The 26770-nt window shown below is 40.4% G+C and overlaps 1 protein-coding gene across 11 annotated transcripts in view; it reads right to left on the bottom strand.

Annotated features, from left to right (window-relative positions):
• gulp1a (GULP PTB domain containing engulfment adaptor 1a) overlaps positions 1-26770 on the bottom strand; it is a 411215-nt gene that overhangs the window by 84156 nt on the left and 300289 nt on the right. For all 11 annotated transcript variants that reach the window (XR_011886433.1, XM_072261710.1, XM_072261714.1 and 8 more), the window contains 4 exons: positions 16623-16721; positions 8160-8297; positions 3607-3723; positions 1014-1106 (listed from right to left, as the gene is read on the bottom strand). Coding sequence is in view for 10 of the 11 variants with exons in the window: in XM_072261710.1 (XP_072117811.1) it covers positions 1014-1106; positions 3607-3723; positions 8160-8297; positions 16623-16721 (447 nt within the window). In the remaining variant the exon portion in view is untranslated. The remainder of the gene's footprint in view (positions 1-1013; positions 1107-3606; positions 3724-8159; positions 8298-16622; positions 16722-26770) is intronic.

Genomic DNA, 26770 nt, shown 5'->3' on the forward strand with positions numbered 1-26770 from the left:
TGTGGTGCATTTGGTTGCTGCATTATTAGATAAACATAATATTATTAGAGGGCATGCCAAATGTATTTGCAAGGTATTATCAGAACTGTTGGAAGGACTCTTCAGGAAAGAATGTGCAAACCAGATGAAGGTGACTTTTTCCCCATGAAAAGATACTGTAACTAACGGTTTAAATAGACACAGAGACCATGCTTCTACATTTGGTAAAGGATAAATGTAGAGGTTATCAATATAAGACAGTCAACAAGCTGATTTAGTGGAAAGCAATGCTGTAACCGAAAGCTGGTAAAATGGAGAATTTCCCTCACTGAGATTCAATGAGGTAAGAAGTGTACATGCTTTTAAAGGGAAGCCGGATAGGCAGATAAGTGAATGAAGAATAAAGGGCTATGTTGATAGGTATATTGCAGGAAATAGTGAGTGGTGGTGGTTGTTCATGTGAATTGAAAACACGCACGGATCAATTGAGCTGAAAGGCTGATTTTTGTAAAAAGATGCAGAAGCATCTAAATTAACCCTGTTAGGTAAACTCACTTTCAAACTGGCTTACTGACATTAAGTAATGAGTTAATTTAATAATAGTAAAATGCTCCTGAAATAAACTTCATCAAAATACCAAAGATACAATAGGGTCTTTTAAGAGACTCCTAGACAGGTACATGGAGCTTAGTAAAATAGAGGGCTATGGGTAACCCTAGGTAATTTCTAAAGTAAGTACATGTTCAGCACAGCATTGTAGGCCAAAGGGCCTGTATTGCGCTGTAAGTTTTCTATGTTCCTATGTTAAAATATTACCACTGTATAAATACAGATCCACTATTTTAATAACTTAGCTTCAACATAATCTTAAGAAAAAAGGAGTACGGTTTTTGGAAAACATTTACTAAGGGTAAATACACGGGAAATAATCTTTATTTATTAGAATACTTTTATTCTGTCTTGTAATGCCCAAATATTAAAACAAATAATTACAGATTAAATGAAAATATGTATGTCACATGTTATGTACTTACTGGCGATGATGGACCTTGAGTGACATTTACTTTAATTTCCAGTTCCTGAACTTTCTTTTTCAATTCAATATTCTCCGTTTCCAGTTCTTGAATCTGTAAAAGCAATTTTATTTGTAAAACTGCATGTTTACTTTCACAGAAGTTCAAAGTAAATTCAACCTTGCCTCTGCGCGTAAAATAGACTTTAGATTTCTATCTTTGGCATAAAGATTAAAATAAATCATGAAATGTATGATTATTACAATGGTTGGTGTTTTATTAAGTGAAGTGCGAAAGATACTGCAGCAATTTTTCCTGTTAAGTCTGAGGAGGCAATATTCCTTAGATACTGTACATTTAGATACTAGTAGTAGTTCATGCACATACAGAAATTGCTACTGAGCAACTTAGTTAAAGTTGCAGAAACTCACTTCACACCAACCTCATTCGCACCATACATTCCAACAAAGAGAACCTAATTAGTAGTATATCCATATATCGATCATTGAAAATGCGCAGTAATATTGAAGGGGTAAACTTGCATCCCACTTCCTTCAAACCCAAGTAACAGCTATAATTCTGCAATTAGGTCATTGAGTGACAACAATCAAGTACAGCTGCAAGTGATACATCTCATAAAATTTGAATGGTTCTGTCACAATCAATGTAAGATGTCAACTTACTTTATTGGACTGTTAAGCAAGGGTTCAGAAGATCAGATGTTTCCCAAGCAATTCAGCCCCAGTGAGAAACATTACAATGGCCATGGTTGAGATGTTGGGTTTAGGTTCAAGACCAATTTCAGATTTGGAAACATAATTTGCATTTAATTACTCTCAGAACTACAGTTGCTTCTGGCATAAATTGTCTGAGTTCCACAAAAGCCAAAAGTAGCCTGAACTGAATCCTAGTGCTGAACACCACTGCAGATACTTTTAAGTTGTATCAAAGTGGGCCTCATGTTAGGAGTGAAAGCCTTTAGCAGTGAGGACCATAGTACATACAGGGCAAGTAAACATGCACAGTCATCAAGGGAGTGGCCTCAGAGAGGCATATTCTGCATGCAATGGATGATTGCAATATCTCTGCCTGCCAAGAGCCTCCATTCTGCATCAGACATGTAGGATTCAGAGCAGAAATCACAAACTTTGTTGAGTGTATGCTACCGAACAAGATTGTAGCAGATTTTGCCTCAAGTTGTTGCAGTCTTAGGAGTGAAATCATGCTAGCTGCTCTTTTCTGACTATCAAAGATTGATGACCTACAGTTCAAGTTTGTTCAAAGTGTTGGCAAATTTTTGTAGGTGTATACATGAAAAAGAGTATTCATTAACATTTTTGTTTCCTGTATTTTTAATTATAAGCACCCACAAAGAAAATGGTATTTCCAACAAAATTTGCATTATATAATTGTATGCTAAACTTTCATGAATACCTTTGTGCTGATTACACAAGAGAGCTTGAGGGAATATATTGCTTTAAAGGCTTATTATAAAAATAGGACCACCTATAGCTAAAATAAACTCTAAATACAATTGACGCTAAACAGTATTTTGATCTTTATTTGTGCACAATAAATCCTACATATACATAATCACAAATATGTTGAAATTATTGCCCCATGGAGAACTACCAGACTGAGAGAAAAGCCAGACCAGAAGTGCATACTATTAAAGTTGTACAAGAGAAGAATGGAGAGGCAGAGTATCTTTATTTCTGTAGTTTGGCATGTGCCAATGGTCTATCACAGGAATAATAATTGATTCACTTTTGTCTATATTGCATATTTCTATCATACTGGATGTACTCTCATGACAACGGCAAGACCCCAGCATTTAAACAACAGTCTTAAGACATTCCGTGCTATTTCCTATGATATTTAAGGCTTCACAAGTCTCACGGCAAGTTTGGTATTTTCAATTCGTTTCTACTGTTATTAGTAATCAGAATAATTACACAGTATTTGCAAATACTGGGTGCTTATGGGGCACTTCTACTCTGGTAAGATTAACATCTGATGTTAATAATTTTGGGCAGATTTACACTTGTGTATAAAATCTGTCCCAATGTATCCCCCACCTTGGAGAGAAAATTGAAAAGTTTAGGAACACCAGAAGCCTAAAGAATACCTGGGAACTATATGCAGTATAATGATTCTCAGGATGAAAACCATTCTCAGGAAAGAAACCAACATGGATATTTGGGTTACAGATTGACTCTGATGGGAGGTTCAATTTGAACATCAAACATCCTCTAACTTTCCAAGCAAAATAACAGGAAGATTTATCCATATGTAAACCATGGAGAAAGTGAGTACATACATTTGACTTCCATTTATAACTAACAGAAATTATGATCATAACCCTTGGCTTATGAACTACTAAGAGATACAACTTATTTGACTTGATGCATTTTTATCAAATTTGATTCTGAATTTTGGTAAAAATGTTATATGTGCATGGTTATATCATTCGCATCATGTTACTTGTGTTGACATATGCATTACAAATTCCTACTAAAGTTTCACATGTCCAAAGGATCATGGAAATGACCAAATTCACAATTAATACTCATTAAATCAATGGTTTAGGCCAGTACATCCATTTTAAACTCACTCGTTTCTGTAAGCTGGCAATCTGTTTTCTTGTCTCAACATCTTTTCCTCCAGTTTCCAGAAACTTCTTGTAGGCCAGGTCAAACGCCTGGCCAATAGTCAGTGTTATCTCTTCAGCCTGAAACAGATCGAAAATATTCTCATTTCTGTCCAAGGTTTTGAGATTGCTGTTGAAACAGAACTTCAGAAATATGCTCTGAGATCATAAAAGGTAATATATAAATAAATGTCCTTATTTATCTGAATTTTAAAACATCTGGTCAGTGTATAACTAATTTTATTCAATGTGTATCATCTAACCACATACCAGAGTCACACAACTTGGAAATTTAATGGGTACAAAACCAAGTACCATATCCCTGACTTTCTCTCTACCTACATAAACAGGACTGTAACTCCTGATATTTAGTTTGAATTCAGTATTTCCTTCTCTGGAAATGATTTGGTCAGGACTGAAATAAATTCTGAATGTTTGACTTTACCAATAATTACTATTTCAAGAAAGCCTAAAATGTTTAACACAGATTCAATAGATCTAACCATTACTACTACTACTACATCGACTCAGGCCTAGGGGGCCGGCGTCGGGCACGATGACGGACTCTCCACTTCTCCCTCTCCCTCATCAGTGTGTTCAGTTCATCTACATTAGCCGTGCCGCTGTCTTCTAGCAGCGTGTTGACCATAGTCTTGGGAGGGTGCTCAGGGTTCATCCTCCCGTGCTTGGGCTCCCATATGATGACTAGGCTGGCAGGTAGCTCGGGGTGGCGTAGACAGTGCCCCGCTAGTCGCAATCTTCTTGCCTCGATTTTAGCGGACAGCATCGGTAGGTTGTTATAGAACTCAATGTTTGTCATGTGCTGTTGCCAACTCACATCAAGAGCCATCCAGGGCATTCGTGTATAGCAACCATCCAGAGACTTTCGCATCGTCTTGGTGAATGTCCGTGTCTCTCATCTATACATGAGAATGGACTCTATGACTGCTATGAAAATCCTCTTTTTAAGCCCTCTGGTCAGGTTCGACTTCCAGATTTCATTCATGTCGTTCATAGCCCTCCACACCAGTGCCTTCCGTATCTTTATGTCCTTTTCCGAACTCATCATTCTTGACCCAAAGTACTTGTAGTCAAAGACTTTGTTAATGATATCATTCTCTACGGTCTTGAGAGTACCTTTGTCACAGTTAAGCACCATGTACTCTGTCCTTTTAGTGTTTAGGTGAAGTCCAACTTTATTGCATTCTATTTCCACTTTTGTCAGTCGCTGCTGTGCTTCCTCAATCTGGTCAGAGAGCAGGACTATGTCATCTGCAAGATCGAGATCTGTGAGCGTAACTGGTCTGACCCTTTCGGTTCGCCCTGGTTTTATGGTAAACCAAGCTTGTCATGATCTTTGGTAGCTTGACGCAGAGCGTAATCAAGGACGATTATAAAGATGTAGGGTGCCAGAGTGTCTCCTTGCAGCACACCAGCTAGGAGCTCGAACACTGCTGTTTCTCCGTCTGGTGATACAGCTTTCGCCATGGTTTTGGTACAGCTGGACTCTATTGCTCTCAGTAGATGGTCTGGCACTCCGTAAGCTTTCAGGATCTTCAGCATTTTACCTCAGTGGATGGAGTCAAAAGCTTTGTGAAAATCCATGTAAGTAAGCACGGCTGGTCGGTTGGTCGGCTGTTCTGGACTTCCTTGATGATTCTACGGAGAGCAAGTATTTGCATTACTGTTGTGCGCTTCTGCCGAAAACCATTCTGATTGAATCTTAGCTTAGGGTCAATGGCAGTGCGAATCCTGTTCAAGATCATCCGATTGTATAGCTTTGCTAAGATGCAGGTCAAGCTGATACCGCGGTAGTTATCTGTCTTTGTGAGGGATCCAGACTTGGGGACTGGGATAATGTTTGAGAGTGACCACTGTTCTGGTTTGTCGCCTTTTATCAGTGCCGTATTACATATGTCCAGCAAGATGTTGTCCAGTCGCAGTTCTTCAGGACATCTGGCAGTATCCCATCTGGTCCAGCGCTCCTGCCCTGTTTGAGTGCATATTTGGCCTTCTTCAGTTGTTCAATGGTGAGTGGGCCGTCATCGATGTCGACTTGCATTAATACCGTGGGTATGTCCTGTTTGTCTTCTGTGATCATTGGAGGGCTTCCCAGCAGGTTCTTACAGTGGGTAAACCATGTCAGGACACAGTCCTCTGCTGTTTTACCACTTATTTGACCTAATGGGGACCTCTTTCGTCTACTGATCTCATTGTCCAGGCGCCATGCTTCTCCATGCTGCATGTCTTCATTAACAGCTTCTACCTCTCTAATCCTCTCAGCTAGTTCCTCTTCTTTCAGTCGGTCGTAGGTGGTAAAGAGATTCTTCTTTGCTGTCTTGTACTTGACTCTTAGCTCTTCTGTTTCGCTCCTTCTAAGTTCGGCATGACAAGCATTGACCACACTTCTTGCTGAGACGACGTCAGGATGTTTCGAGATCCGACTCTTCTTGACTCGCTTCACAGTAGGCAAACTCTTTGTTGCATCTGTGTGTGCGTCTATGAGCCGTTGACAGCGGTCGGTGGCAGTATCTTCCTCCCCCCTTTCCAGTGGGCTGAAGCAATTTCTCACCTCCACTGTGCACTGAGCTTGAAGAACAGGTTGTGAAGAGAATGCCTTTCAGTCTATCTTCTCCTTGAGACCTGTGGCTTTGGGTTGCCGCAGGCTCAGCCTCAGCCTCGCTTGCATTGCCACTACTCTGTGATCAGAACTAACCAGTAGTCTTTTCAAAATGCATTCTTTTGTTTTCCTTGAACAAAAAAGGTCAAACCAAATAATAGGGTGTAATATTAGGTACAACACAGAAACATATTTTGTATCCTTCCTCCTCTGAGAACACCAACTGATCTAGAAGGGACTGTGCCAATGAAAAATTTACAATATAGTCACGATATATTATCCTTTCAGAATGTTCCCTAATTTAGTTTTATGGAATGAAACAATGAAGTAATGCCAGATTGCTCAGGCAAAATTGTAATAGTTTCATGCCCATACTTACATCAAAAGATGCAACTGCTTTGACTTGTTAGCTGACACAGTTGAATAACTCTGCCACCTGGTTCAAAGGAACAAGTAGCATGTTTGCAATTCAGAAGTGGCACAGCTAATGAAAGCAGTTGACAGCCTTATCGCTGGGGTCTCTTTCTCCACTATTTTCCAAGCAGCTGTACACTGCATTCCCTGGAGGCCACACCGACCATTATTTAATACAACACCCTGACGGCATCAATCAGGTCACCTAATGCCGTGCTGCACTCTCTCTCTGCTGGCCCAAGTTTTAGCTTCAACCATCAAGTTCATTGCATCTGACACTTGATTTGAGCAACAATTCTGACACCTAAGCAAAATTTATAGACGCTCAAGAAAAAAAGGCAATTTTTATTGATTAACTTTCATCTGCATGGGGGAAAATAGATTAAGCTCACAATGCACCTAATGCAGAAGTCCTGACACATTGCATTAAGGCAAATGTGGTCATGGTATATTTTAAAGGGTGCTATGGCAAAAAAAAATCTCAGCTAAATTCAGTTTGGATGGTCTCAGATACATTTTCAGAGATGGGGCTATTTCTTATTGTAGCATGTAAAGGATCTTGAAGGAGAAACTGTGTTACAAATCAACCTCTACCTACTGATTATTCCAATATACAGACAATCCTAATTCACATCTATGAATTGAACTAAGCCCAACTGAACAAATGGGCCTAAGATATTGATGTAATGAGGAAGGTATGCTAGCAGCTCCATGTTTTTTAGGGATTTAAGAAAATTTAGTATTACACCAAACGTTCTTACAAATTGCTTTACAAGTGGAGCTCCATCACAGACCCAACATCACTACACCCCCAACCCAAGGATGGCACAGTAGTGTAGTGGCTAGCACAGTGGTTTATAGTTCCAGCGACGTGGGTTCAATTCCCACAGCTGCCTGTAAGGAGTCTGTGTGTTCTTCCTTTGACCGCGTGTGTTTCCTCTGGGTGCTCTGGTTTCCTCCCACAATCCAAAGACGTACTGGTTGGTAGGTTAATAGGTTACTGTAAATTGTCCCGTGATTAGGCTATGTTAAATCAGGGGTTACTGGGAGGCATGGCAAGAAGAGCCAGGAGGGCCTATTCCATGCTACATGCCAGTAAATTAAATAAATAAATATGTCAACTATACCTTGAAGGGGCAGTTCCTCAAGTAGGTGGCATTCATTATTAAGGCCATTCATCATCTGGCATATGCCCTCTTCTCATTACTACCATCAAAGATGAGGTAGAGCAACTTGAAGTCTGATACTTCACACAGCTTCTTCCCCTCCAATATCTAATTTCTGAATGATTCATGAACCCATGAACATCATTTTTAAACTGCACTATTTATTATAGACTTCTATGTCTTTGCAATGCACTTTTGGCACGAAAGAACAAATTTTACATCATATGTTAGCAATACCTGATTCTGAAATTATTTACATTATGTTTCCCACAGAATTTCTTCAATAGCATAGCCTAACATCTCATTTGTAGACTTACACACTTTTCACTGTCAAACACGTAGCACAAGTGTTTATTTGACTCAGCATCCTTGCAAATAAAAGTAAATATCTTCTTGTCAGTTTTGTCATCTGCGCAGAAAGATATTCGGTGCAATTGACAATTATGCAGAATTTCCTGCAAGGCAAACAAAGTTAAGTATTTTCATTATTCATAATTGTAATCAGGTGAAAAGTAATCAAGTCACAGAAGATTTCTGTGCAGTACTTACTAAACAGTTGAGCGTTACTGATCTCTTAAGGAGTGACCATTTACAATTAAGAAAACTTAATTAATTAATATGACTAATTTATTCTAATATGACTTACTTTAAGCTACAAAGATGATAGCAATATCTTCCTGCATAATCTTCGACCAATCTCTGTCTCAGTTTCCCCAATAAAGAACTCTATGATAAATTACTAATGATAATAAACTTTTGGAATAGAGTGATAGTTTTCTTAATGCTACATTTTACTTAGAAATTTAGAAAATTCTAGAAAATTTTCATCAACTGAAAGTCATCTAATTAGGAAAATCAACATGCAAATTTTCATCCCTGCCACTTGCTGCAACGTATTATCCCTCTTGTGACAAACGACCAAATTATCAGAAGATTGATGCTGATGAGAGAGATAAGAGAGACAATGGGGAAACATTCAGAAATGTTAATGGGAGATGAGAGAGATTAACGAAAAGAGACACAGTTTCGAGTATTGTCAGACCGGTTGCTTTGAACCTGAACTGTTTGAAGTTTGACGGACAGGCGACACCCCAGCAGGGGGATAAAAGGAACAGGTTCGCTAAGGCAAGAGACACACCACGACACACCACGAGATCACGAGGTAACGAGACCCTGGAAGTGCGGAGTGCCCCCACCACAAGTTGGTGGGAGTTTTTGGAGGTCTGTTCGCGGGACCGACTATAGACGCACAGGGTGAGAAGGTACGATCGGCGGGAACCTGGTGTGTGTGTCCGCCCTTGCCTTGGTGCTGGGTTCACCGCAGACGAACGATTGTATCCGGAACGGAGGGGTCACAGTCGGTGACCTCAGAAGACATTACAAAGGGCTCACCCGAAAGCTAACTGCGAGGAATATCAAAAGTCTGTTTGAATCCGATTTGAATATCATCATTCGCTCTCTCTCTCTCTCCCCCCCAACGGCACAACAGCGATTACTGTGAACTGTAGTCAGCTGAACTGAACTCTGCGTCACTTGAGACTGATCATTTACCCCTAGACTGCGATAGAGCTTGATTGATTCCTATTATCCTAGTTCTGTGTACATGCATGTTTTATCATTGCTAACCTGTTGCATTTATATCTTTACTATTAGAGTACTGCGTTATTTATTTCTTTAATAAAAACTTTCTTAGTTCCAGTAATCCAGACTCCAACTAAGTGTCCATTTCTGCTGGTTTGGCAACCCAGTTACGGGGTAAGTAACATAAGTGGGGTTCTCGTCCGCGATTTTGAACGCTAAATTTGGGACTGGGTAAATTGATTGGGTTAAAATTCCCGAAAGAAAGAAAAGGAAAACAGCAGACATGGAGATTGAGGAATTTCTAAAGGCGCCGACCTTGGAGGCATTAGAGGACGCCAGGAAATCAGAATTGGCAGCTGTGGCCAAACGGTTGAATCTTTTTAAGGGGAAGTCGACAATGAGGAGAGCGGAGATGCACAGAGCTATCATAGAGCATTATGTGTCTAAAGGTGTGTTTCCCCAAGGGGAGCTGGAGGTGATAACTATTGGAAAACCTGGTGGAGACGCAGTGCAGATGCAGATTGAAAAATTGAGACTCGAGCACGAGTTCCGGGTAAGGCAGCTAGAACACGAAGAGAAACAGTTGGAGCGAGAAGAGAGGCAGTTGGAGAAACAGAGGGAAAGGGAATTTGAGCTGGAGAAGTTAAAGATGACGGCAGTGCAGGGGCCCATGCCGAACCAAGGTGGAGGGTTCAGGGCGACCCAGAAGGTTAGGCTGGTTCCCCCATTTGACGAGACCGATGTTGATCGGTACTTTCTCCATTTTGAAAAATTTGCTACAAGTCAGGACTGGCCAAGGAATAAGTGGGCTGTTTTGCTTCAGAGTGTACTTAAAGGAAAAGCCCAACAAGCTTACTCGGCCTTGTCCGCAGAAGATGCCCAGAGGTATGAGGTGGTGAAAGAGGCCATCCTCAGGATTTATGAGTTGGTGCCGGAGGCATACTGGCAGAGGTTCCGGAATGCGAGGAAGCCATAGGGCCACACGTATTTAGAGTTTGCCTGTGAGATGCAAACATATTGTGAGCGTTGGTGCACCTTGAAAGGGGTCAATGGGGATTATGACAGACTGCTACAGCTAATCCTGATTCAGCAGTTTAAAGGTTGTGTCCCTGAAGGTATGAGACCCTACCTAGATGAGAAAGAGGCAGACACTTTAGCCGCAACTGCTAAGTTAGCGGATGAGTACGCATTGACACATAAAACGAAGTTTACCCCGAGTAAAGGCTACCAGAAGGGTAGTCAAGAGGGCGGGGAGAGTCCGCCAGAAAAGTCTGAAAGTAAGCCGGGGACTAGTGAGAAGGATAAGGTAGACTGGGAGCAATTTGGTAGGAAGTCTCCTGGGATCGTATGCTATAATTGTGGGAAAGCCAGACACTTTGCGTCCAGGTGCTTTGCCCCAAAGAAGGAGACGGGGAAAGGAAAAACGGCGGTTCCGCCTGGCTGTATTGAGCTGGTAAACAAACCGCTGGGGGAGAAGAGGTCTGATAAAGTTCAGGAAGGGCGCGTGAGGTTTATCTCGGCCGGATTGGTGTCAGTGAAGGAGGGGTTAAACCCAGTTCCAGTACGGATCTGGAGAGACACAGGAGCTTGTCAGTCACTAATCTTAAGGAGTGTTTTAGACTTTAGTTCAGAGACCGAGACTGGGGAGGTCAGGGTCATAATAGGCATTGGGAAAGGGACTGAAGCAGTATCTTTGCACCAGATACACCTAAAAAGCGACTTGGTCTCTGGACCGGTCATGATCGGGGTGAGGCCCAAACTACCAGTGAAAGATGTGGAGGTCTTACTCGGTAATGACCTCGCCTGCGGAGAGGTGTACCCAGCAGTAAGATTGACAAGCCAACCTGCCAGGATTGAGGCCCCGCCCATGGACTCACAGGTTTATCCCGTTTGCGCAGTGACTCGGCGGATGTCTAGAAAGGCTGCCGAAGTAAATATAGATTTGGCTGAGACGTTTTTACCAGCCTTGTATCAGAAGGGGTTAGAAAGTGAGGAGCAGCGTAGTGAAATGGAAATTAAGGTAGATTTATCATTAGCAAGGAAGGAATTTGTACAGGCACAGGAGCGAGACGAGGAGCTGATGGTTTTGATGGAGACAGCTCTCTCCGAAGCAGAATTAAAAAGGGAGCCAGTGGGCTATTGTGTGGAGGAGGGAGTACTAAGGAAGAAATGGAGACCAAGTACCGTGCCCGCAGATGAGGAATGGGGGGTGGTGCCAAAAATTTATGGGGATGAGATTCTTAACCTGGCCCACAAGATACCCCTTGGTGGACATTTTGGGGGGAGGAAAACAGTCGACGGAATCATGAAAGAGTTTTACTGGCAGCACAGGAGGAAGGATGCTATTGACTATTGTAGACGTGAGCCGACACAGCCTATTGATATGCTAACAGCTTGCCACGATAGGCGAACCGACCTAGTCGGTGTTATCACGAAAATTAATGAGGCTAGTGTGCCACCTGATAAGGGCAAAACCCATTTTGAAAAGATAAGTATGGTGCCGACCAGATGGGAGAACTCTATTGTTTTGGCCAGCTTTGCTGATAAGGTCTCTCCTTTAATCCCCGAACAAAGCAACCCGCTAAGAGAGCTAATTCAACGGCACGCACACGTTTGTCCGGATTTCCCGAGGTGATGCAAAGAGCCGGGACATGGTGTTGTTGTCACATCAGGTCAGCCTAGTGACCAACACCCCTATAGGATGATTAATTCAGTGACAAAAGGGCTAAAGAACACACAGCGTATATTGGCGATGTAGTGGTCTGGAGTGACACGTGGGAGGAGCACAGTGTGGCACTGTTTAAACAGCTGTTTGAAGCCAGCCTGACAGTGAACCTCGCAAAAAGTGAATTTGGCCACGCGAAGGTCACTTTTATAGGATTTGTGGTAGGACAGGGGCAGCTGGCTCCGATGCAAGCTAAGGTGCGGCTATCTCTGAAGTCCCCACCCCGACAGACAAGAGAGCCCTGAGAAGGTTCTTGGAGATGGTGGGGTACTATCGGAAGTTTTGCAAAAAAAAAACTTTGCGGATATTACCCACCCTCTTACTAAGCCCTTGCCAAAGAATGCTAAGTTGGTGTGGGATGACCCTTGCTATCTGTGTCCAGGACGGAAACCACTGAGAAGTTACACTGATCACAACCCATTAGTGTTTTTGGCCACTATGAGGTTTGCTAAGTTGGAGCCTGGTCTTAGAGGATTATTAAAATAACACATATAAAAGGAACGGAAAATGGGATTGCTGACTGTCTGTCAAGGTGTTGACAACTTAAAGTTCTCTGTATTAGCCAAATAGCTGATGAACATGTATATTTGTGTGTATCTAATAGTGTATTCATGCCTGTAATTTTTACCCCGGTAAAAATCCTTTGAAGGATAGGGGTGTGACAAACGGCCAAGTTATCAGAAGATCGATGCCGATGAGCGAGATAAGAGAGACAATGGGGAAACATTCAGAAATGTTAATGGAAGACGACAGAGATTAACGAAAAGAGACACAGTTCCGAGTATTGTCAGACCGGTTGCTTTGAACCTGAACTGTTTGAAGTTTGACCGACAGGCGACACCCCAGCAGGGGGATAAAAGGAACAGGTCACTAAGGCAAGAGACACACCATGACACCACGAGGTAACGAGACCCTGGAAGTGCGGTGTGCCCCCCAACAAGTTGGTAGGAGTTTTTGGAGGTCTGGTCGCGAGACCGACCATAGACGCACAGGGTGAGAAGGTACGATCGGCGGGAACCTGGTGTGTGTGTCCGCCCTTGCTTTGGTGCCGGGTTCACCGCAGAAGAATGATCGTATCTGGAACGGAGGGGTCACAGTCGTGACCTCAGAAGACATTACAAAGGGCTCGCCCGAAAGCTAACTGCGAGGAATATCAACGGTCTGTTTGAATCCGATTTGAATATCATCATTCGTTCGCTCTCTCTCTCTCTCTCTCCCCCCAACGGCACAACAGCGATTACTGCGAACTGTATTCAGCTGAACTGAACTCTGCGTCACTTGAGACTGATCATTTACCCCTAGACTGCAACAGAGCTTGACTGATTCCTATTATCTTAGTTCTGTGTACATGCGTGTTTTATCATTGTTAACCTGTTGCATTTATATCCTTACTATTAGAGTACTGTGTTATTTATTTCTTTAATAAAAACTTTCTTAGTTCCAGTAATTCAGACTCCAACTAAGTTGTCCATTTCTGCTGGTTTGGCAACCCAGTTACGGGGTACGTAACACTCTCAAGAAACCAGTCTCATATGCCTACAATTTCTCTTCCACTTGCTTGGGAAAATGTCATTTTATGATTTTTTTTTTTGTTTATCAGGACATAATACTTTGATGTACTCTTGTATCCCTCCTAGCCACAGGTGAGGTGCCAGTGAACTGGAATATAACCAATCTTGTTCCTTTGTTTAACAGGAAAACAGGGACGTACCAGGAATTTTATAAGTTGGTGAGCCTTGCACCAAAGGTAGGGAAATTATTGGAGAAGCTTATTAGGGGAAAGGAATCATTTGCATGTGGAAAAGCATGAACTTATTATGTATAGTTAGCACAGCTGTTCCGGTAACTTCACGTAAGATGGTGCCGTATTCGATCACAGTGGCTACTATTGGGTCAACCAAAGATGTATAATCATCCTTTTTAAACTTATCTTTTACAATCGCAAGATCCTGCTGCACATTGGAAAAGTAAAGTACTGCAGGTGTGCCCGATCAGTGAGTTGCTCATTGACAGAGAAACTGGAGGAGCTGGACTTGGTGCGGACTGTGCTGCTGCCTGCACCAGAGGCGATGGGGGAGTCGGTGTGCGTAGGTGCTGTGCTGCCTGACAGTGAGTCATTGTCCTAGTCGCTTTTCTTGTGATTGCAAGACCCTGTTGTACATTATCAATGTGGAATGCTGCAAGTCCGATTCACTGATTAATTGGCTGAGAGGTGAGTTTCGTGGCTTGGTCATAGCGAGGACTACACCTCACGCCATGATGTTGCCTGTTTACAGCCATCCAGGAGAGAGGCGTTACAGTCAGTAGGCTCCAATGGAGGCAGTATAGCATGGTATACAAGCTGGAGCCGGTGCTGCCCCTGGCGTTCGCTCGGCAGAAGACAAGTCGTATTGTGTTCGATGCAGATTTTTGCAACATTCATCGACTCAGGGTCTTGGACTCTATATTTTTGTGTGACTGTATTTTACTGACACCTTACATGTGCTTGCTATTTTATATGTGCTTTGTGCTGTGTGTGACTGTTGGTATTGTGTCGTGTGCCTTGGCCCTGGAGTAACGCTGTCTCATTTGGCTGCATTCATGAGAATTCATGCATAGTTGAATGTCAACAAAATTTGAACTTCTCAGAAATTTCATTGAGGTTTTTGTAGAAGAAGAAGTTTAAGAAGGTAGGGCAGTGGATGTTGTCTACATTGATGTTAAGGGCTTTGATTAGAGATAGAGATCTTGGGGTCATCTCCATAACTTCCTGAAAGTGACAACACAATTGGATATGATGGCTAAGACAGCAAAGGGCATTTCTGCCTTCATCAGCTGGGAACTTGAATATAAAAGTTAGCACGTTATGTGTAGCCGTGTAGACCACATTTGGAATATTGTGTGTAGATTTTGTTACCACATTATGAGGAGGATGTAACGGCTTTGGAGAGGGTGCAGAAGAGATTCACCTGAATGTTGCCTAGAATTTCAGGATGTATATTGTATACATTTCTCTGACATTAAGTGTACCTATTGAAGTGTTTTGGCCAGAAGGTAAGATTGAATGAACTTAGATTTTTTTCTCTCTGGAGATTTGAAAACGAATGAGAAATCCGACAGAAATAAAGAAAATTATGAGCAGCACAGGCTGTTTTCAATGTTGCTATTGTATCTGCTGCTAGCACCTTCCCTAGCAACATATTTCAGACATCTAACACTTTGTATGAAAACTACCTTCCTCATTTCAAATTAAACCTGTACTCGGTAGAATTTGACATTTCTACCCTGGGGAAAACACCTTGAGTAACTTCCCTGCTATGCCTCTCCACATTTTGCATACTTTAATCAGCTAATGTGGAGAGTGGCAGTGAGGCAGGAAAGAGGAGATAGTTTTATTGGTAAAGATGGGTAGGACAGGCAGCAGTTATTTGGTGAAGAGGGAATATGCATCAGGACAAGCCAAAACAAGATATCAGTGCAAAAAAAAACAATGAGAAACAAGTCTACAGTTGTGCAAGAGATGGTCTATAATGTTCCATTGCTGATATAGAACTAGGGTTGCACAGTTTGTTTTAAGAACATGATGGCTGTAGGAAAGTAGCTGTTCCTGAATCTGTTTGTGTGGGATTTCAGGCTACCATCCCCCAGTCCTATGTTAGCTGTGTGAAGAGGGCATCGATGGTGGAGATCTTGGTAGGTACTACCTTCGAGGGGGAGTGTGGTGATGGACTGTGAGATGTTGTGGAAGCAGGGTGGGGATAACCGGTGAGATAGATTTTTTCTTAACAAATTCACCAGGGAGGAATTAAAGAAAAGAAAATAATACGACTCTGGAGTGAGTGATGGGAGCAATTACTAAGAATATTAAGTGAAGAATCGACTTGGAAGAAGATGGATTCCTTAGCCGAGCAATAATTCAGTTAAGTTCAGGTCCATTATTTAAAGCTAATGGAAGCAATTAACTTTTGGTTAATGCAGGTTAAAGTGTGCATGGCCTAAGAGAGTATAAGTTTGACCCAAATAAGGCCGAAATGAGGGTTCTGTGCCATCTAAGATTACCTTGAATTCCCCCCCTCCCCCCGAGGTAATCACAAATATCCTACTTTAATGTCTTTATAAACAATTTCCAACATTTTCCTTACAACATATATTATGCTAACTAGCCTGTCATTTCCTATTTCCTGACTCACTTTTAGAAATTATATTTGCTCATTTCCAATCTAATGGAAACTTTTGAAAATGCGCAATGGTTATGGTGATCATTGTGGTATATAAATCATGCTTATCTATCCAATAGCTATTTTCTTAAAAAGTAAGATCAAGCATGAATACATCTTGCTTGCTTACAATAATTCATGTCTTTTAGTTCTGATTTTTTTCAGAAGTAAGGTGCAGATTCTGATGAAAAATGTTTATATGCTATGAAATACAGGGTTGATCCTCCAGAAAATTATTTAAATAATTATTAATTGCTAAGAATGACAGAATTACTTACTTTTGTTTTGGAGTCTAAAATTTTGACACCATAGATGGAGATTTGTAGTTCAACTTTTGGAGTCTTCTGACCTTCTGACTTTTTTATATGTCTTGCAAACTAAAAATAAAATAAGACAATTTCCAGGTTTTGTTTTTCTGCACTAATAGATGAGAAAAGAATTTATATCAAAATGAAAATATAAAAATATTCCTAATTATATCCTGGAATAGAAACTGTATTAAATAAGAGCGCATTAAATCTGCAAAATATTGAATTTTTGTTTCTAAAAACTTCAAATGGCTCCAAAAAAATTAACATAATTTAATGCAACATTTAATGAACAGCTCTTAAAGTCCGTCAAACAAAGCTTAAATGCAAAATGGCTTCAAAACTTGCTTAATTATATCTTCTGTTCCGACTTCAAACTGCTTTATATCAGTAATTTCCACATAAAACAAGAGTTCTGTTGTTCTATCCAAAGTCTGAATGTTTCAACCCTCACGTCCTAAGTACATTATAGATACAATTTGGACTTGGCCATTCTTGCAGTATCCTTTCAATAGTATAGTAGAACAGAATCCATCACATACTACAAGAAAGGACAATCTTCATGAACTCTAAAACAGAGGCATTTGTTTTTGTCAAATCTCTGACTCCATCCAATTATAACTGCATTTAGCACAATTAAACTTGGCACTTCCTTCTCTTTTTCTTGAAATCAAGGGCACCATTAATGGTGACCAAAGTGCCCTAAGCAAGCTGAGCATTTCAAAAATGACTGGATACTTTACAGAGAAATTCCTTTGTTAAAAAGAATGCAGCTATTGAAATAGCAATTTATCATAATCAGCACATTCATTAACCATATGAAAAAATACATAAAACGTGTATTGTAGCTAAAAACAAAAATACTATACTCACATGTTTTTCTAGTCACTTTCACCATCTTATTTTGTTGCTCTATACACTCTATCTTTGGATTGAAAGTAAGGAAGCCATGTACAATGAACTTATGTTGCAAACCAGTGATAAGGATGAAAGGTCAAAAAAGGCCTTGGAAACTTCTAAAGTGTGAGGAAAATGATCACTGGGACATTCTGGAAATCCGTGATCACTTGCTTCGACTATTTGACGTCCAGCAAGTTGCATTCTGGAGTAATAATATACAACATAATCAAAAATGTAAAATAACTAGCAACATAAATAAAGCAACACACACGAAGTGCTGGAGGAACTCAGCAGGTCAGGCAGCATCTATGGAAATGAATAAACAGACGATGTTTCAGGCCGAGACCCTTCGTCAGGACTAGAAAGAAAGAAGGAAGATGCCAGACTGAATAATAATCCTCAAATAGAAACTTTGGCACTGCAAAGAACAAGAACAGGACAATCCCAAGCGAGTTCCATTTGAGGGCTAGGGATATACAGTATGACTGGATGCTTGGAAATGTTTTGCTTTTCAATACATCAATGGTGAGAATATCTTTCCACAAATGGTGCAATACTTGAATGCACAAAAACCAGTATCTTAACTAAAGTGAGTTGCGATGAATGCACAGTAACAGCAATCAGGGAAAGCCAAAGATATTTTTGATGAAGTAGCAGAAAAGTCACAAGATCATTTTAATCTCAAACCATCAAAATTTGCCAAGATTTACCAAGATGATAGTTGAAAAGAGATGTCAAGCAATAAGTTGTTATTGTTGAAGAACCTCATGGCACAATAATCTCAGGACCTCTCACATTATGTATCATGAGATATGTTTATTTGTGGCTTAATAAGCAAGAATATTCAAATTATAAAGTCTCATATTTGGGCTTGCTTTTCCAAAAGAGCAACATGGTTGGAGATGACATCAATGAATGTTAGAGAATTTTGCTAATGGAAGGGTATACATATGAATGGACTTTATGATCTCAGAGCAATAACAGGAAGAATTCCAAAGCAGGATAGGAATATGTCACGGATGTAACACACAGATACATACTGCCTATGCAATCAAGATAATGAACTAATATATCCACAAACACCAAATGATTTTCAACTTTTTCCAGAAGTGCTTAGACAGCTACAAAAACATGATATAAAGCTCAGAAGAAATTGATAAAGCTACGGAGCATGGGAGTATTACAGAACTTTCATCCTTAAGTATGGCATAGTCTTCTTGTATCAAGTATACTGAGAAGACAAATATTCAGACACTTTCACATTGAATAATTTGTTTTCATGAGTGCAGATAATTGCCTTGATTAAACGGTGTGATTACAGAAAATCTGAACAGCTGATAGCTGATATAAGTGCACTAATCATCAAGGTTGCAAAGACATACACATATAACATTGAAATTAATTTTAAAAAACACAATTATCGTGAGAAATTGATTGATAATTTCTTAGCACTTGGAGGCAGGCACTCAAAATGGACTGAGATGAAGGATTTTTGGTCCTATGCTACAATAAAGTTTACACTGAAGAACTGAATCCCGTGTTCATGCGTCACAGATCTACTTTCAGATAACAGTTCATTTAATGTCGATTTGTACATTGCATGAAACAAGATAATATTAAGCACATGGTCATTTGACCATATTGTCCATCAGCAAATGGCAGGTTTTTCAAAGCACCTCTGAAGGAACAATTATTGCAAGGATACTGAATTTGAACAATAAGACATATAAAAATTCTACTAAACTACAGAATGAAACATTCCATAAAAAGTTATAATCCTGCTGTAGAAGACTAATCTAATAAGAGCTCAGTTCAGTTAAATCTGGAGAGGGGTAACTAAGAGTAACAGAATTATGAGTCAAACTATAAATCAGCAGCATAAGAATTCAAGTGGGAATGCTAACAATTCAAAATGGGACGATGTGTGATTATTGAAGCGTGCTGCAGAAAGAAATCATAAACTTATTCCAGAGGAGAATGTCGAAGAAACAAAACAAAATGCAATAAACTAATTTTTAAAATACACCTTCATCAAGTCAACAAAGGGATACAACATCAATGATATGGGTTCCTTTGAAAAGATGAAAGTCAACTCAAGGAACCTGTAACAGGGTCAACTTCCAAATAATAAAAAAATGTCTTCTTTTCAAAAATGGAAAAGCAGTGTTATATAAATCTGGGATTATAAAGGTCTGATGCATGTGCCCACTAACACTGTATTTAGTAACACTGAATATCTTCTGGCAGCTCTTCATGTGCCTCCATGTCTTCATATTGCTCAGGTTTAAAAGCACACACATTAATGTGAAGCAATATAGATCCTGCTGAAATACATAATAAGCATAAACTCCTCCTTGTCCAATCACATTAATTAACTGGCTTTGTATCTACGACAGGTATAGCTGGTGCCTTGGGAATAGTTAGTTCGCTAATAATAAAATATACACAATCTTGATCGATAAGCTATGGAACTTGGGCCTCTACACCTCCCTCTGCAATTGGATCCTCAACTTCCTAACTGGCAGACCACAGTCTGTGCTGTTTGGTATTAATAACTCCTCCTCACCGATGATCAACACTGGCGCACCTCAGGGATGTGTGCTTGGCGCACCTCAGGGATGTGTGCTTAGCCCACTGCTCTACTCTCTCTATACCCATAGCTGTGTGGCTAGGCAAAGCTCAAATGCCATCTATAAACTTGACGATGATACAACCGTTGTTGGCAGGATCTCAGATGGAGATGAGAGGGCGTGCAGCAGCGACATGTACCAGCTACTTGAGTGGAGGCACAGCAACAACCTTGCATTCAACTCTGTAAGACCAAGGAGCTGATTGTGGAATTCAGAAAGGGTAGGACGAGGGATCACAAACCAATCCTCATAGAGGGATCAGAAGTGGAGAGAGTGAGCAATTTCAAGTTCCTGGGTGTCAAGATCTCTGAGGATCTAACCTGTTTCTAACATATCGATGCAGCTACAAAGAAGGCATGACAGCAGCTGTATTTCACTAGGATTTTGAGGAGATTCGGTTTGTCATCTAAGACACTTGAAACCTTCTACAGATGTACCGTGGAGAGCTTTCTGATAGGCTGCATCACTGTCTGGTATGGGGGTGTAGGAGTGTGGAGTGGAACAACTGTACATGATTGAGAGAACCTACACAAAGTTGTAAAATTATCAGCTCCATCTTGGGTATTAGCCTCCATAGTACCCAAGATATCTTCAAGGAGAGGTGTCTCATTAAGGACCTCCAACACCCAGGATATGCCCTCATCTTATTGTTACCATCAGGTAGGAAGTACAGAAGCAGAAATGCACACACTCAGCGATTCTCGAACAGCTTCTTCCCCTTGCCATCCGATTCCTAAATGGACATTAAACCCATGAAACCACCTCACTTTTATTATTTCTGTCTTTGCACTATTTTTAATTTAATTACTTAAAATGCACATATAACTTACTGTAATTGATTTAGTTATTTTTTCCCGTATTATCATGTATTCCAGTGTACTGCTGCCACTAAGTTATCAAATTTCACGACATATGCCAGTGATATTAAATCTGATTTTGAACTTTCTAAAACATGCACAAGTTTCTGTGTTCTCATTTCTACGTGACAAGCTACATAGAATATATTCACACATATTCAAATCATACAGCTTACAAAAAAAAGAAACGATATGCTGACAGTACTGGCTCCTGGACCAACGTAGATAACTTCAATTACCTCAACTCTGAACTGAATCCACAACCTATGTATTCACTTTCAGAGACTCCTTAACTCCTGTTCACAATATCATTTATTACTAATTTTTTGTTATTTACACAGTTTGTCTTTTACAGATTGGTTGCTTGTCCATCTTTTTTTGTTTGTGGTTTACCATTGATTCTATTGTTACTTTGTTTTTACTGTGAATGCCCACAAGAAAAATGAACCTCATGGTAGTATATAGTGGCAGACATCAAAGTTGGATAATAAATTTACTTTGAATTTAAACTACTATTTTACTAAAATATATATTAAAACACAAATCAGAAAGACTATAACAGCAAAATAAAAACCCCATGTACCACTTTAATCTGACAAAAGGTTTTCCAATATAGCTTAGGATACCTGTAAACAATTTGTTGTATTTTTAATTACCGCATTACATTTCCGTGGCATATTAGTTGGTTAATACATCAGTTGTCCTGTAGATCTGAATAATAGCAGAATTATCTAGCTCAGAATTTCACCAGGACTTCAGAGACAAAGGAAAGATACAACAGCCTTTCATTAAGAGTATTACTCTTGGTGCTTTAGTTAAGAGAGGGAATATTGATTTGCTTAAAAAGAGGTCATTTATCTCCTAATTCAATCCCAGCTACTATTGTTTTCTGCTGAGTGATTTATTCAAAGATTCAAAGTACATGTATTATCAAAGAATGTATAAATTACACACCTTGAAATCTGTTTGCTTACAGGCAGCCACAAAGCAAGAAGCCTGGATAACCCAATTTAAAAATAAAGAAAGAACAAAAACCAATGTGCAGAGAGAGAAAAAACACACAAATCATGCAGACAATAGAAGCAAGCCAACAGGATCCTGAACCAGACTGAGTCCCAGATTCCCTCCCAGAGCAGCCAGAGTAGACCCAAGCTTCAATCTCAGCTCATCAAGCCACCCACTCTATCTCCAGCAGTGATATAAACTCTGTGATTCCGGCTCGCAAATATTGCACCGCGCTGTGCCCTAGCATGGCTCATCCCTTAAACCAGCCTCCCCTCCTCATTGTCTGCATCGATAATTCACCACAATTTACTTCAGAAAAGAACTGGATTGAACTGACTTTATTTCTCACATCCTTCACATACATGAGGAGCAAAAATCTTTACATTAGATTTTCGTCTAAATGTGCAACATGCAATTATAGTAATGTAAAATAAATAGAAGAGTCAACGTAACATAGAAATACACTCAAATCAGCGTGAGGTAATCAGTCTGATGGCCTGATGGAAGAAACTGTCCCGGAGCCTGTTGCTCCTGGCCTTTATGCTGCAGTACTGTTTCCCAGATGGTAGCAGCTGGAATAGATTGTAGTTAGGGTAAAAGATATTACAAATAATGTTTTAAGTGGAATCTCTTGCCTTTTGATCTAACAGTAAGCTGTTGCCATCTTAAACATGATTTGGCTCCATCAGCACTTAAAACTATTAAATTCAGGGTGTTTTGCTAACAATGATTTTGCAATTCTTGTGTAGATATGAAGTAATTTAGCTGGTCAACTAACAGCCAAGATTTCACACAGCTCAACAAAATAACTTTCTGCTTGTTTTTTTTTTTCCAGTGTCCAATTTTGGCAGCAAAGTCAATGAGTACTAATCACGCAGCAAAGAGGCAAATCCATCGGTGTTTGAATAGTTAAACCCTTACATTTGCCCATACTCAGAGGCAGAGCTAAAAGTAATCAACAACGCCTTCACTGAAGCAAATGAGACAGTGGTCTTGCACCATACTTCAGCAAGACAAAGGCCCTCTACCAACCTGCCATCTCAGTAGAGACAAACATCAATGATGAAATTTATCACCACCTTTGAAATGTCAGCCCAGCCTTTGGTCAAGTGAGGAGAGGGATCTGAAGATAAAAGCCTTGCGCAGAACTGACGGTTTATTAAGCAGCAGTGATGCCCATTTCTCTAAATGTTTTGGTGAACTGGACAACCTATGGGAGTTATCTAAAATGCACTTGAAAAATACCTCCAATCCTGTTTCTGTAAATCTCTCAATTCACTGGATTGATAAGCAAACTCAGTCTTCCCTTCCATGCCAACGTCACCAATATATAGATCCGAATCATGCTGAGTTGGGCAGATGATCACATTACAGATATTAGATGAGAATATTGTAACTGATACCTTGTTCTGAACTCTGTCTTAGGAAAAGACCAGCAGTGGAGAGAGGAAAAGATTCATGAATATGCCTCAGTGTCTCTTTGAAGAAATACAACATTCTGTTTAGGTGATGGAGGGAGTAAACCATTGACCAGTCAAACGGGATCTCTTACCCTGTCAGTGAAAGTCTGCAGTTCATGTATTGGCTTCATTAGTCGCCTCAGCACCCAGAAAAATGGAGTGGAAGTCATCCTTGATCTCAAGGGATTGCTTAAGTCAACATAGGTGGGAATTGATGTAGTGGCTTTCACTAAGTCTATGAAGCTGCATCCCACAGACCTCTATATGAGCTGAATTACAGACAATAGGCTGGAACAAAGAAATAATAATTCCACGAGTCTCCTAACATTGAGGACTTCATGTACATATGATGAGTGTCATGTCACCCCAGGACCTCCTGAAAGAGAGCTGAAATTATATAATTTCTAAACATGAATAGCAATACTGAGTGTCGTACAGTTTGGCAGAATGTACAGACTTCACTCAACAGAGCAGACTATATATTTTTACTCCTCACTGTCAGTCACAAATTTCTTTGTCATGTTTCCAGTGCTTAATACTAAATAACGAAGCAGAAGTGAGTGAGTTTTGAGTCCATTAGAAACAACACATTCTCGTCACAAAAATATTCAGCCACTGCTAATTTCGTTCCCTGCCACTGAACAAATTTGAGATTGAACATGCCGGTCTGCCTTGGATCACATAGGTGTTTATATTTTTGACTAGCCTGCCATGTTAAAAGCCCTGCTATATCCACGTACATCATATCAACAAGCTACACCTGTCACTCTCCTTCTTAGCTCCTCATAAAATTACTCCAGTCCTGGACAAATTCACAGTGACTGCCCTTGATCAAACTTTGCCTTTTTAAATGAATGCTTTCCTTTAAGTATAAGATTAATCAAATAAATGTGTTTCTGTTTTATCTGAGAATGGGCATGTGTGAGTAATTCTTTGCTCCGTAACAGAGGGCAACCAATCCCTCTAAGCTAATTATTTCAGTAAGTCAAACAACCTTTTGCCCTATTGATGGCCAACATGCTTCATATTAGTTTAACATCAATGTGGGTTCTAAGTAAACCTAAGAGTTAAATAATCCAAAACCCCCATATGGGCTGGTCTTACAAGATCAACACTCAAACAAAACACAAATGTTGTGAGATTTCCTTCACAGTTGTAACTTTCAGCACTTACGGTGACATACTGAGCTCAGTGCACTTGCATACATCACAGCACCAAATTTATGGTTTTAGACGCCCTTCTGAAGTACGACAGGAGTTTCTGCTTCTGCTGCCTTTCATGTAGCAAATTCCAGATACTGACCGCCCTCCACTTTTCCTCATCTTCTCTCTATCCTTCTCTATTTCTGAACCTTCTGCTAAAGGAAATGGCCATTTTTTAATTTATTCTTTTTAATCCCCATGTAATGTCTATACCATAATTATTTTATTCTTCAGCCTCTTCTCATCCAGTCTTTCCTCACAGCTACAATCTTCTAGTACTTACTACTTTTGAAAATGCTCTCTGCACCTTCTCTGGAATACTCTTTCATTATTGTCATTTGCTGTTTGGTTGTGCATGCATACTACATGTAGTCCAATTAGCTCAACCATAGTTTCCTTTCTCTTATATTAAATGTCTCAGCTAATAAAGGAAACCATCACTTTAGGCTTTCCTAATGACCTTATTTATCTGTATACCCCAAGGTACCATTGTTCTTCCACTCTATTTAATATATTTTCATTTATTATATATTCTGTTGTATTGTTACTCAACAAATGCATTACCTCACAATTCCCTAGAATCTATTCCACTTGCCATTTACCCGCTGCAGAGATCAGACCATCTATAACTTCCTGAATCATTCCCCTTCAACGTTAACCACAACACCAATTTTTGTGTCACCTCAAACTCAAAGTTTAATGATTAAAATACATCAAAAAATTCAACGTTGCAACTAAGGAACCATATGAGTGTGTACAAGCAAAAAACTTTCCAATCACAAAAACAACCAGCAACCACTGCGCATTATTTCCAGCCACTGAACAATGAGGACACAAGAGACTGTACAAGTTGGAACTTGGTGTAAAAACCAAACTGCTGAAGAAACTCAGCAGGTCAGGCAGCATCTGTGGATGGAAATATCCATATGAAGAATCTCAACCCAAAATGTGGACCACCAATTTCCCTTTACAGATGCTGGCTGGCCCGCTACATTTCTCCAGCAGGTTGCTGCTATTCTTGGTTTGGACTGTTTGAGCTTGTCAGTCTCAGATTCCATTAAGCTTTTACGTTTTTTTGTTCAGCTTGTCATTTGGATCCATATTAATGGTTTTGCAAATGTTTACATAGATCACATCACATGTATGGACTTCATCAACCATTCCCTTAACAAAACTATGCTGTTGCTAACACCCACAAATTGCTGGAGGAACTCAGTAGGTCAGACAGGCAGCATCTATGGAAAGGAGAACCGTCAACGTCTTGGGCTGAGTCACTTCAGCATGAATGGAGAAGAAGAGGTGAGGAGTAGATTTAAAAGGTGGGGTGAGGGGGAGGGAGAAACACAAAGTGATAGGTGAAACTGGGATGGGGAGGCGTGAAGTAAAGAGCTGGGAAGTTGATTGGTGAAAGAGATACAGGGCTGGAGAAGGGGGAAATCAAATAGGAGAGGTCAGAAGGCCATGGAAGAAAGAAAAGGGGGAGCAGCAGCAGAGGGAGGTGATGGACAGGTAAGGAGATTAAGATGAAAGAGGTAAAAGGGGGAAAAGGGGATGGGGAATGGTGAAGGGGGGGGAGGAGTTGGAAGTTTGAGAAATTGATGTTCATGCCATCAGATTGGAGGCTACCCAGACAGAATATAAGGTGCTGTTCCTCCAACCTGAGTGTGGCCCCATTACAATAGTAGAGGAGGCTATGGACTGACATATCAGATTGGGAATGGGAGGTGGATTTAAAATGAGAGATCCCGCTTCTTCTGGCAGATGGAGCATAGATGCTCGGCGATGCGGTCTCCCAATCTACGTCTGGTCTCACCGATGAACAGGAGGCCACACCGGGAGCACCAAACATAGTATATGACCCCAACAGTCTCTCAGCTGAAGCGTTGCCTCACCTGGAAGGACTGTTTGTGTCCTGAATGGTAGTGAGGGAGGAGGTGAAGGGGCAGATGTAGCACCTGTTCTGCTTGCAAGGATAAGTATTAGGAGGGAGATCAGTGGGGATGAATGGACATGGGAGTTCCTGCGGAAAGCAGAAAGAGGTGGGGTGAGGGAAAGATGTGCTTG

The sequence above is a fragment of the Mobula birostris genome, chromosome 6 (assembly GCF_030028105.1).
Source record: "Mobula birostris isolate sMobBir1 chromosome 6, sMobBir1.hap1, whole genome shotgun sequence".
Lineage (NCBI taxonomy): Eukaryota > Metazoa > Chordata > Chondrichthyes > Myliobatiformes > Myliobatidae > Mobula > Mobula birostris.